General features: G+C 44.2%; 1 protein-coding gene across 4 annotated transcripts in view; it reads left to right on the forward strand.

Moving 5' to 3' along the window:
• col11a1a (collagen, type XI, alpha 1a) overlaps positions 1-13,257 on the forward strand; it is a 192,442-nt gene that overhangs the window by 31,950 nt on the left and 147,235 nt on the right. For all 4 annotated transcript variants that reach the window (XM_037537327.1, XM_037537324.1, XM_037537326.1 and 1 more), the window contains exon 5: positions 8,957-9,082. In XM_037537327.1, coding sequence (XP_037393224.1) covers positions 8,957-9,082 — 126 coding nt within the window. The remainder of the gene's footprint in view (positions 1-8,956; positions 9,083-13,257) is intronic.

The following is a 13,257-nucleotide window of genomic DNA, read 5'->3' on the forward strand; positions in this document are numbered from 1 at the left end:
CGTTCTAAAATGAATACAGTGTGTGTGGACTACTGTATGTACCACATCCAGCATTGGTTGGTCATCCAAGGCTATAAATCACAACATTTTGTAGATATTTGCACTTTGCAGTCGTTTGTTTTTGCCTTTTTTTGATTGTCAACAGTCTACAGTGTCAAACCTGCAGTGGAGGCGTTCTTGGGTGTTGCGCTCCCTCCTTGATACACCACAAGAAGTGCGATCAGGAGTCTCACGTCTGATTTTCCGTTTTGCTCACTGTCACTGTTGATCTGCCGCTGCTCCGCCTGTTTGAATGCATCTGTGCGACGGAAGCAAAAAGTGCTGTCATTTTTGTCATCATTGAAAATATTTGTTAATGACTTGTTGACCTAATAACCTTGAGCACCTTTTCTGTTTGGGGTGAAACCGAAAAGTGACACTTTTTACCATTTAGTACCCACAAGAAGCACTTTTAGCCGAATCCTTCAGTAGCAGGAATTTCGGTGTATCCATGGAGACGAATGAAAGACATAGAGATATGAGGATTTAGGCTGTTAGTTAGCATCATGCTAATGGGTGGGTTATAAGCTTCCTTTACTTGTTAGCTACATTGGCCTTGTAGCTGCGGTGTAAGACCAGCGAGAAAGGTCGCCCCTTGCCCTGTGAAACACAGCTGGCTTTAAGTGCCTCACGGCCTGTTTCAGTCTGTGTGTTGTGGGTCGTCTGGTGTGTAACGGAGCGGTGGCGGGGGTGGGGGGGGAGGCGGTGTGTGTTCAATACAATGTGCAGTGTGTGGCCTCGGGCCGGGGCACATCAAAGGTCGATCCTCGCTCCTTTTGTTTTGATTCGAGGTCCTGCGCTATTGTCCCGTGAGCGCTCTGTGATTAGAGTCCTTAAGTACATCCAAATGAACAAAGAACGAGAGCAAATTCTCTCACCACGGCAACCAATGACAGGCCGTTACGCTGTTATTAAACAAGAGGATACTGTAAGCATTAGCATCTCCATTCCCCCCTGTCTCTCGCTCTCTGTCTCTCTCTCAGCCCCCCCCCCCCTTCTTGCAGTGACGCGATCCTGTTGGTAAATGTAATTAATTACGTCACAAACTATGTAATAACTATGTAATTACATATAAATAAGACAGTAATATGTTCTCAAGGGGTAAACCACTTTCTTGGTGGCCTCAACTTGCTCTGCCTTCATTAATAAATGATTAGTTTGACCAAACAAGCTACCACTGCCGATTAATGAACAACGTCTAGTCAGTGCATTGTGTAAGAATGTCGCTGCTGTTAGAGGAAAACCTTGTATCTTCATTTTTGTCGTTTTTCAGTTTTTGACATCGTGTGAAAATGCTGGTTGTCCTTTACGATGTGTGTAAGTTTCATGATGAATGGACCAAAAGAAGCGACCCAAAGTGACTTGGAAAGACGTCTGGTTCCATTGACTTACATTATAAGTAGAGTAGGTTTTTTCCTTCTCCTGAAAAGTTCCCATGTTGGAGATACGAGGTCTTCCTCTGACATCCAGGTTAATCAGTGCTTCAGTGGGAAACGAGCTGAAATCTAGAGAGATGAATGGAGGGAGTCACAGCAGCTGTCGGTTCCCTCCTCCTTCACGAACAGTCATAATTCTCAACGCGGATCGTATGTCAGAGTCGAAGCGCCTCAGGTATGCGCTCGAGGTCATGACCTTGAGATGTGCGCTGCTCTTCTATGAGCCGTTTGCAGGTTGACCCTGGGGGTGACCTTTGCCCCGGCTGTCATTAAGCGGTGCAGGCTGTCACCCGAGGGGAGGTTTTTAAAGGATAAGACAGAAAACGTTCAATCATACGTGTCCCTTTAGACAGCGTCTCTAACAGCCCAGCAGCACCTCTCGCTCTCCTTCTCTTTCTACCTGTTCGTTTGACTGTCTTCTTTCTGGTTCTCTCTTTTTCTGCTGTAAAATGTTTGATTTTAGATCATTTTATGAGAATTCTGCTCCTCTCTGACTCTTTATTATAGGTCTTCTCCATTCTGCTAGACCAGAAATGACCATAAAGCCATGAAAATCCACCTTAGGTTCCCTAAAGAACCTGTCAATTGAAGGTTCTTTAGAGGGCCATTTCTGTAAATGAGATGTTATTTTGAACACATCTGAGGTAAATCATTCAAAAGCACTGACATTGGAACATTAGAACCGATTAACTATAATTATACTCAACAAAAAGGTTCTATATAGGACCATGGACGCTCAAAAAAAGCCTTTTTGCATGACTAAAGGGTTCTTTGCACTGGTGAAGTGACCGAATGTTCATCTGCTCCTCCAGCGTTTCTCCTGAAATGAAGGGTATTAATAGTGAGTTGGTGCTGCAGTAACAGCCACTGCTCTTCTGGAAGGCTTTACACTAGATGTTGGAACATTGCTGTGAGGATTTGATTGCGCTTTAGTGAGGTCAGACACTCCAACTCATCCTAAAAGTACTGGATGGAGCCCCATCACTCCAGGGAGCACAGCTCCACCGCTCCACAGTCCAGTGCTGGGGGACTTTACGCCCCTCTAGCTGGTGCTTGGCATTGGACATGGTGACCTGAGGCTCTTGTGTGGCTCCTACAGAGTGTCCCGTTCTATGAGTTTAAGCTTTCGATGAATTAATTTGTTAGAACAGGAGTCTGGATATGTTTGGCCATCATGGCTTTCAAACTCAGTAAAGCATGTACCTGTAATTCTGGCTCCAGTCTTGATCTCACGGTTTCTCCTTCTGTCTTGGCACCAGGATGTAATACCTTGCCAGGAGCCAATCCTGGCTGGTTTTCATGGTCTGGTAAAATATTTCCAGGATCTGACACTTATTAAAGCTGGTCTCATTAACTACATTGATTATGTGCTCTGGCTCCTGACCGACTGCTTGTTTTGTTTTGGTGGGTCTTGGCTGATCAGGCCAAGCTTGACTCTGGAGGTGAGATATTAGGTGATGGAGCGAGGTGTGTGTGCAGGTTTATTGGAGGCCAGTGGGGTGTTCTTTTCTTTCTCTCCTTCAAACATTCCTGAGAATTGCTCTGTTTGTTGTTTATTGGCTGTCAGAGGTTTACAGAGTGAGTTTGGAGGTCCTGGCGTGTCTCAGCGTGTTCCTCTCCTGGCACTGCTACATCTCAGGGGTGTTGAGATTGAGGAGCTTTACAGAATAAAACGTGAATACTGCTGATCCTCTTCTTCTCTCTCTCTCTCTCTCTCTCTCTCTCTCTCTCTCGCTCCCTCTCTCTCTCTCTATATATATATATATATATATCTCCCCCTCTCTCTCTCCCTCTCTCTCTCTATCTCTCCCCCCCCCTCTCTACCCCCCCCCCTCTCTATCCCTCTCTCTCTCTCTCTCTCTCTCTCTCTCCTTGTCTCTCTCTCTCTCTCTCTCCCTGTCTCTCTCTCTCTCTCCCCCCCTCTCTCTACCCCCCCTCTCCCCCTCTCTCTCTCTCTCTCTCTCTCCCTGTCTCTCTCTCTCTCTCTCTCTCTCTCTCTCCCTCTCTCTCTCTCTCTCTCCCTGTCTCTCTCTCTCTCTATATATATATATATATCCCCCTCTCTCTATCCCTCTCTCTCTCTATCTCTCTCCCCTCTCTATCCCTCTCTCCCCCCCTCTCTCTCCCCCTCTCTCTATCCCTCTCTCTCTCTCCCTCAATCTCTCTCCCCCCCTCTCTCTCCCCCTCTCTCTATCCCTCTCTCTCTCTCCCTCTCTCCCCCCCTCTCTCTCCCCCTCTCTCTATCCCTCTCTCTCTATCCCTCTCTCTCTCTCTCTCCCTCTCTCTCTCACTCTCTCTCTCTCTCTGTCTCTCTCTCTCTCTCCTCCCTTCTCCCCCCCCCCCCCCTCTCTCTGTCCTGCTGGTTTTATTTTAATGGTGCACTGAGCTCAGCTGGTCTGATCTTGGAGAATCCGCTCAGGTCACCAAGACTTACTTTCTTTACAAAGTATATCTATGACCTTTATGTGGTGCTGGTATTATATGTAGTCTGTAGGCTCATGATGGTGCCCCCCCCCTCCCCCCCACTTGTCAGACTGAAACTGCACCCCTGATGAAAGTGGATCTTCTATGATTCACATGACAAACGGTTTAAGAGGAGCTGGTCCATTAAGTGGCTCTCAGTGACACCGCATCCCTGGCAGGGCTGAGCGTCTCTGCTTGTGTTTTGAGTGTCCATTTCTCTTCTGTCTTTGTTGCCTGAACATAAAGACAGGTACACCAGTGACGTTCCCAGGTTGTGAGTGTGGAGCTGTAGGGATGTCCCACCTCTTTTTTCCCATTAAATACTGAGAAGTGTAGACCAGAGGTGTCAGAATCAACCACTAAACAGGCCATATTAAGCCCTTCAGATCTCAGGTTTATTCCACACTAGGGCTTATTATTCAGTAACTACAGGGACAACAAGTCAGGATGAACAGGCTACTGGTATTTTCACGTACCCTGTTATGGCTGTATTGATTTAAATAGCAATAATGCGGTCGGCCCACCAGACCACTGAGTAACTAACACATCAACACCACACAAGGGTTAAAAATCTAAACTGGCCATTGTTATTTAAAAATATGATGAAATACAGACAGCAATATATAGCCAGGTGTAATAAACCTTGAAATATTATGTGAAAATGTTAAATCCATCCATCCATCCATTTTCTAAGCCGCTTCTCCGTCAGGGTCACGGGGGGGAGTCTTCGGGCGGAAGGCAGGATACACCCTGGACAGGTCGCCAGTCCATCGCAGGGCAGGAAAATGTTAAATATAAACAAAAATGTCCCCAGGAGGCAGATCCTGTAAACCTACCTGTGTGCTGCATCTTTTCTTTGCAGGTTCTTTAATGGTTGGGATCAGTTTCTGAGCTGCTGAGCGTTGATGTTGGTTGAACTGCAGCTGAAATGGTGATGCGACTGCTGGGGTAGACTCGAGGCGTAACTGCTGTCCCGTAGATTGTTACGGGGGGAGGGAGTCGTGCTGGAGATTGTAATCGAATTCGAATTCAGAACCTCAGCCAACTGTGTTTGCACACTGGAATTAGACCTCTGCATTTAACCCATCCATGCAGTGAAACACCCACATGCACACTGGTGAACACACACATGAGGGGGCAGTGAGCACACTTGCCCAGAGCGGTGGGCAGCCCTATCCACAGTGCCTGGGGAGAAATTGGGGGTTAGGTGTCTTGCTCAAGGGCACTTTGGTCATGGACCGTCAGCCGAGGGGATCGAACCGGCAACCTTCCGGTCAGAGGGCTGGTTCCCTAACCTGGTGGGTTAGGGAACCAGCCCTGTGACCAGTAGACCACCAGTTCGATCCCCTTGGCTGACAGTCACAAAGCATGCAAAGCGGTGTGAAATGAGTTAATAGTAAATTAAAGTAATTTAGCAGGCCGGATGGGATTGCGTCCCGGATCAAGCCCTGCAAGCTTTGTGTTGGACACATGGAGTCTAGACTATTCATATCATTGAGTCTGTTTGTATTATCTTATGTAATATGTCTACTCGGTACTTCAGCTCGGCTTCCCAGACAGGGGTTAAGCCTAGTCCTGGACAACATTTTCCATTCAGCGTAGGATCTCTATTCAGAATGCTGTGTTGTCCAGGACTAGGCTTAATCCCTGTCTGGGACGTTTACCCCTTACAGGGGAATTCCGCTGCTAATTAAACTGTTAAGATGTCAGCAGAGTCATTCCGAGCGGTCTGGTGTGAAACGCTCTGTTCTAGAGAAACTTACAGAGTCAGAGCTCTTCACAGTGGTGGTGATAGGAACCAGACGTCCACCCCTAAGAGCTCACTCACAATTATTCCATGAACTGGTCATGTATATCACTGTTGTAAGAGGAAAAACTCACATCTCCAGAATTGTAACTTTACAGGAGAGGGAAAAAAACGTTACTTTTAATGTAAGTCAGTGGAACCAGACGTTATGAATTTTACACACAGTATAAAGGACAACAGGCACTTTCAAATTATGTCAAAAACTGAAAAATGATAGGAATGGAGATATGTGGTTTTGTTCTGACAACAGTGATGTGCTACCTGAAGTCTGAGGCACTGGTTTTAGATTTTGGTCTGAAACTTTTGTTTGAATCCATCCAAGGTGGAGAGATACATGCAGGACGCTTTAAGGCAAAATAGAAAAGAAAAGAAAGAAAATATATCATTTTTATAGATTTACCACTGATGTACCCTTTATTGGCATCGTTATTGTTCATCTGGTTGCATGTTATGATTGATTTATGCAGGAAATTGAAAAAATACATACTCTTGATCAAACCAGTTCAGTTAAAATTTCATTGACAGTCACCAGCTCTGATTGAAGGAGCAAGCAGCCAGCGTCGTAGCATTTTCTATTCTTTTTCTGATTTTACTCTTTTAAGCCCTTGATGTGTATTGTCACATTGTTTGTGCTGAACGCAGTTGCCTCTTACAAAACACACGGCTGTTGAGCTGTTTTTATTTTACAGTTATTTATCTGCCACATGTTGTAGATAATGTCTGTTTATGTTTATCACCTCTAGGACTTGCCTTAAATAGAGCACAGTGAGGTAAAACAGCTCTAATGAAGTGCTGAATCTGGATCTGGCGTTCCACACCATACCATACCACCTACCATAGCTGAGCCCATCCATTAAAATATGCCTTTACCTTTCAGATCAGATCAGCAAACTTAGCCCCTCATAAATCACACACCTACCTTGGATGAGCTGCCCACCCTACGCTGATGTTCTCATGGACTCCCAGCTATTCCTAATACCAATATTACTGCTATTAATATTAGTAGTATAATCACTTGTAGGTAGTTTGACCAGAGGAGGATGGGTCCCCCCTGGTGAGCCTGGTTCCTCCCAAGGTTTCTTCCTCAGTTCTGAGGGAGGTTCTCCTTGCCACTGTTGCCCCCGGCTTGCCCACCGGGGGGTTTCTGTACATTCTTACACTCCTGTTGAAACTTTGTCTTTTCTGAAATTCTGTAAAGCTGCTTTGTGACAACATCCGTTGTAAAAAGCGCTACAAATAAATTTGATTTGATTTGATTTGATGTGTGAGCCCCTCAAGGTTTGGATTACAGTGGTGAAAAGGGAATTTCGCCGTCCTGAACTAAACAAAAAAGCCATAGAAAAAGGTAAACAACCCAGTGTTCTCTTAAGTAATGGACATTTAATCTGAGTTTGCTTTAGAAACGGCAAAACACAGCCCCCTGAGTGCACACCAGGGGGCTGTCAGGCGTCTGCCGCTTCCACTTCCAACAGAAATATCCCTGTTATGTAATAAAACCAGAGGAAATCTTAGGCTACAGCACCAACTAAATGGTCCTGACTTTGTAAAGTGTCTTTTATAAAATCCCAGAGTTTCATTTTTCTAAAATGTAAAGGCAAAAAACATTTCTTTTTGGTTACTGAGGATAAGCTCAGGGTTAGGTTCAGGGTTAGGCTTAGAAAATGGGACATATTATTTATTATCACATATAGGTAGTTACACATACAGTCCTGTGCAGAGTCAGAGACCACCCTTCGCTGATTTACTCTCCAGTTAAACGGCTATTAAGTACAAATTATTCATTTTTCAGGTTCATTAAAAAGCAGAAAATATACGAGATCACAGAAGCAGAACGGTGTTCAGTGTGTGACTCTTCACCTTCATTCCAGCCTCCATTCTCTTCAGGAGCCTCCCTTTCAGCTCCTCAAAGAACCTGCAGACACGCCTCCAAAGCTCAGTCTTAGAAGCTGGTTGATGATTTTCTGACGTGATCAAACCCATTCAGTGGTGCTGAGGTCTGGACTCTGGGGTGGTCAGTCCATCGTTCAGCTTCTTTGATCTGTAGATTTCTTGTATCCTTCTGAATGCAAGTGGATTATCTTCTATCCAATCTCCTCAAAACGTGATGCCACAATGTTGCTAAGCAGAAACTGCAGTATCCCGTAGTGGTAGTTCATTGCTACAGCGAATGAAGTTCCACCTTAAATTTAGTGCTATGTGAATTGAAGTTCCACCTTAAATTCTGTGCCAGCTTAGTTTTAGTGCTACCTTAAAGAGAGTTGCACCATAAATTCTGTGCCACCTTAAATATCTCCTGAAAAATGAATAACTAGTGCTTAGTGGTCATTTCGATGGGGGTGGGTTAGTGTAGTGGGTAACACCTCTGTAGACTGGGGTTCATCTCCCACCCGGTTACGCACCCTACGCTATACTAATAATAGTCCTTGGGCAAGACTCCTAACACTACTTTCACCTACCTGTGTAAAATATGATTGCATTGTAAGTCACTCTGGATAAAAGCGTCTGCCAAATGCTGTAAATGTCGACTGGAAAATAAATGAAGGGTGGTCTCTGCTTCATGCACGGTCCTCTATATGTGTGGTGGACTGTGTATGACCCCCCATTCTGAGCAGGTGTACGTACATGTGTGCGTTTCTATCATACCCGGTTATCATCTGTGTGCTGGGACAGCTCCAGGTGTTCCTGTGTCCTGATGAGACATGTTTAATTTGTGTCTCTATAAAGCTCAACAGTGAGAGCAGCAATTTACTCCAGTGTCTCTGCAGAGCGCTGTCTGTGTTTACTGACCCTACATGTGCCAGCCACCGCCGTGCTCTCTGTCTACGTCTGACAGAAATGTATAATAGTGATAATCTATAGTACATCAATTATGATTTACGGTGGTGAGGGCTGTTATCTTATGCCCTGCAGTATCTCTTCTGGGTTTCCTCCTATTACAGGCTTCATGCCATGTCATATAAATGAAATGACAGTCTTTGTCTGTTTCGGTCTTTGTCTTTCGCTCAGCTTAATTCAGTTGCATTCCATTCAGACTGGTTCAGTTCAGTTTTCTTTACTGACACGACCGTATTTAGTTACAGCCAAAGCGTCATAGCTTAACGCTATCATTACATGCTTAGACCACAATTTACAGACTTAAGATGTAAATTTCAATTACAAAAAACTGAAATCTCTCTCTCTTTCTTGTTCTCTCTTTCTCTCTCTCTCTCAGGGTGATATCCAGCAGCTGTTGATCGTCTCTGACCCTAAAGCTGCTTTTGATTACTGTGAACACTACAGCCCGGACTGTGACACCCCCCACAAAGACATGCTGCAGGCCCAGGAGCCAGAAGAAGAGGTCAGTACTGACACGACCTCCCGCTGACCAGCAGGGGACCTAGCGCTGACCAAATCGCCCAAGTACAGCACTGTGAAATCGTCCTAGTCTAGACAAGAACAATCATTTGTGAATGAACCTTTTTTAAGCTTTGTTGTTGTTTTCAAACTTAGAAATACCTAATAACATTAGAACATATAGACAGACAGACAGACAGACAGACATGCTACTCAATAGATAGATAGACAGACAGACAGACAGACAGATTTAGAGATGGGTAGGCAGTAAGCCAGTCGGAGAGGCAGATAAAGAAATTGAGAGACAAACAGAGACACTGATAGATGTGTGTACAGTACTGTGTGTGCAGTGCTGTGTGTGCAGTGCTGTGTGTACAGTACTGTGTGTGCAGTGCTGTGTGTGCAGTGCTGTGTGTACAGTACTGTGTGTGCAGTGCTGTGTGTGCAGTGCTGTGTGTGCAGTGCTGTGTGTGCAGTGCTGTGTGTACAGTGCTGTGTGTGCAGTGCTGTGTGTGCAGTGCTGTGTGTACAGTACTGTGTGTGCATTGCTGTGTGTACAGTGTTGTGTGTGCAGTGCTGTGTGTGCAGTGCTGTGTGTGCAGTACAGTGTGTGCAGTGCTGTGTGTACAGTGTTGTGTGTGCAGTGCTGTGTGTACAGTACTGTGTGTGCAGTGCTGTGTGTACAGTACTGTGTGTGCAGTGCTGTGTGTGCAGTGCTGTGTGTACAGTGCTGTGTGTACAGTGTTGTGTGTGCAGTGCTGTGTGTACAGTACTGTGTGTGCAGTGCTGTGTGTACAGTACTGTGTGTGCAGTGCTGTGTGTGCAGTGCTGTGTGTACAGTACTGTGTGTGCAGTGCTGTGTGTACAGTACTGTGTGTGCAGTGCTGTGTGTGCAGTGCTGTGTGTACAGTGCTGTGTGTACAGTACTGTGTGTGCAGTGCTGTGTGTGCAGTGCTGTGTGTGCAGTGCTGTGTGTACAGTACTGTGTGTGCAGTTATTGCGCCTCACCTTCCTTTAGTGCTGAAGAATGATCACTTTCTTTGTCCTGTACAGTCTTGTAGAGTCATGTCCGTATAGCCGGGCTGTGCTTTCGTTTTCTTTCTGTTTTTTTTCCTCTCCTGGGAATAATGTGCTACGTAATGTATTGGAACGCGCAGAGGGAGTTCCTCGCCTGATGAACTGCTGAGTGTGTTCTGGCCGGTGTTCTGGGTTTTTCTCCGGAGTCTTTCTGCTAATGCGTTCTGCAGATCCCAGCTGTAATGAAATCTGGAGAGGAAGTCTGGGCACGTGCCGTTTAAACCCAGCCAGCACCAGCTGCAAGAACAGTGTTTTAGAACGATCCTGTGGTCTGCTGAGTAATAGTAATGTCATGTCATATACCACACACGGAAAGGAAAGACCTCAGTGTGATGTGTCTGAATACTTCCCTCGAACAGCTTCACTTTAAAGCGATAAAAAGTGAAACTGACAGGGTTAATGAAATTCAAAATATTGACATGCATTGCAAAATATTGGCGTGCAATAACCAGCCTGCCAGATTCCTGAATGCAGTAGTGCTGATTTATCTAGGGTCAATTTTAGCTTTTGGCTTTTATGTGTAGTAAAGTTTTTATGTATATATACATATATATATACATAAATCAGAACAAAACCTCGTATCTCCATTTTTGTCATTTGAAAATGCCTGTTGTCCTTAATATTATTTGTAAATTTCATGACGAATGGGCCAAAAGAATTGGACCAAAATTACTTGGAAAACTGTCTGGTTCCATTGACTTGCATTAAAAGTAAAGTATCTGTTTTCCTTGTCCTGTAAAGTTACCATTTTGGAGATACAAGGTTTTCTTCCAACTACATACATATAATTGATCAGTTAGTTAGGTAATTATTATTAGTTGATGTATTATTATTATTATTACTGTTAGTATTATTAATATTATTATTATGTGAATAGTATTAGTATTGGACTGATATATAAGTGAACTCTGATTGCCTCTCCTGTATTGTGGCTTATTCAGAAGGCAGTTTGGGCTGAAATAGTGTGGTCAAATTAAACGGATGAAGCTAAACTTCTCTAGGCTGATTTGGCAGATTTAGTAAATGTGAATATGTGTGTTTTGTGACATCACAAAAAGAGACACGTTGAATTCAAAATTGGCTTTTTTGTGGCGATATCGAACTCTTTTATTTGAAAAAAGTGGGGAAAATTCAGTTTTCCATGATATGAGCTCTATTATTATTATTATTATTCCCGTCTAATAAAATATTCTGATTCGAATTACGGCCAGGCAGAGCTGACCCGTTTACGTAGAGGAGCCTCCTTTTTCATTTTATCCATCGACAGCAGAACCACATGCAGGGCCATCTCCGTTAATGTCTTTTCCTCCGCAGTCTGAAGACCAGACATCATAAATTAGCCTGGCTAGCCTTGGCTGGGCCTCTCTGGCCTTGGCATTTGCCTGGTCAGGTTTGGCTCACGTTTGAATGGGCCTGGATGGACTTGGCTGTTTCTGAGGCCTAGTTGACTCCAACCCGTGGACGCAGGCCAGCCTGTCAGGGGAGCTGCTTTACGAGCCTCAGAACAGCTGTACTGGGACTAAGCAGGATTCGTTTATGATGAATAAAGGCCTGTAGAGGAACAGAGGCTGCTACACTGACTTCATCTGTCTTCATACTACAGCTTCCTATGCTTGCATAATAGAAGAATAATGGACTAGAGCTAATATACAGTGAATAGTTCCGCTTTACGCACGGCCCGGTTTACGAACGGCCCGGTTTTGGGCTTAATTGTACTGACCCTGTGGATGTTCCACTGAAGATTTCCTCTTAGTACAGGCCTAGACTTAATCTGTGTCTAGAAATCTGACTGCATGAGTCATTACACATTTATTAAACCCTTCATTCATTGATTACCGTGGATTAATCGATGAATGCTCATTTGAAATATCATATGCATTTGTATAAGCTGACCTACAGCTGACTGATGTTGATGATAACTTGCTTATGCTTCCTTAAGCTTCTGTAAGCCAGCGGTCACTAATCTTATCCACAAAGGACCTGCTATGGCGGCAGGTTTTTTATCCAAACAAGAAGAGGAATCAAGTGTGCTTCTACTTGAATGGAGTAAAATCCTGCAGCCACGCCAGCACCTGGATAAGGTTGTGGATAAGACCTCTGCTATAAGCAGTATAGGCAGTTGTTTAGGATCCCAAATCCACCCATAAGGCCCTATATGTAATAATTAGCAGGCTCATATAACCATACCATTACCTGGAATGAAAGATGCCATCATTTATCATCATCATACACAGTAATAGGTACACAGTCTTAATATAGAACACACTTCTAATACTGAAATCAATCTGTCGTGACAATTTAAGACAGCTTATGTCGTCTGTTTATGACATGATTATGTCAGTGCTATGTAGCAGGGTTAAGGTAAATCCATCATTTTCCCTTAACAGTTTTAAGCGGATTCAATTTAGATGTTCATTCGTTTTCAGTCTCATGTGATTGGAGTGACTTTGAAACAGCCCATAAAATAGCATACATCTAAAAAAGGAAACCAAACAGAAGGATATCCCCCCACACCCCCCCCCCCCCCCCCCCCTATAAGCAAAGCATCATATAAATGCACTGAGGGAACGTCAGGAGATGTTCAGTGGGCAAAGGGCAGACTTCAGTCTGTTTATTTGGATGGTACACTCTAGTCCCCAGTAGAGGATCTAGAGATGTTCTAACTGTTAACAAGCTATCTGCTGAACCTCAGTTGATTCTACGCAGTGGTGGGGTTAGGGTTAGGGTTTGGACCAGTGTGAGGGCTGGGTTCAGGTTTTGAGTGTAGGTTAAGGTCAGGGTTAGGATTAGAACCAGATTTAGAGTCATAGAACCCTATGATGAATTTAATAGATATTTAATTGAATGTAACTTGAAAGTAAATGAAATATCTTCAAAGCATCTAAAGTGGACTCTCCAAATAAAGCGTTACCGAGTTTTCTTGCATATTTTGTTTAGTCTTGAAGTCTGCAAGATGTTTCTTTAAACCCATTCTAGTCTGCGCTTCACAGTGCTGTAGCCCACCTCTGCCCTAGTCTGATGACGATACCATCAGTCCAGTTGCACTGATCTGTAACAGCTGTGTTTTTGTTTGTTTATTTGTGTTTAAGAAGTCTCTGAGGT

Source organism: Pygocentrus nattereri, chromosome 3 (genome assembly GCF_015220715.1).
Source record: "Pygocentrus nattereri isolate fPygNat1 chromosome 3, fPygNat1.pri, whole genome shotgun sequence".
NCBI classification, from domain to species: Eukaryota; Metazoa; Chordata; class Actinopteri; order Characiformes; family Serrasalmidae; genus Pygocentrus; species Pygocentrus nattereri.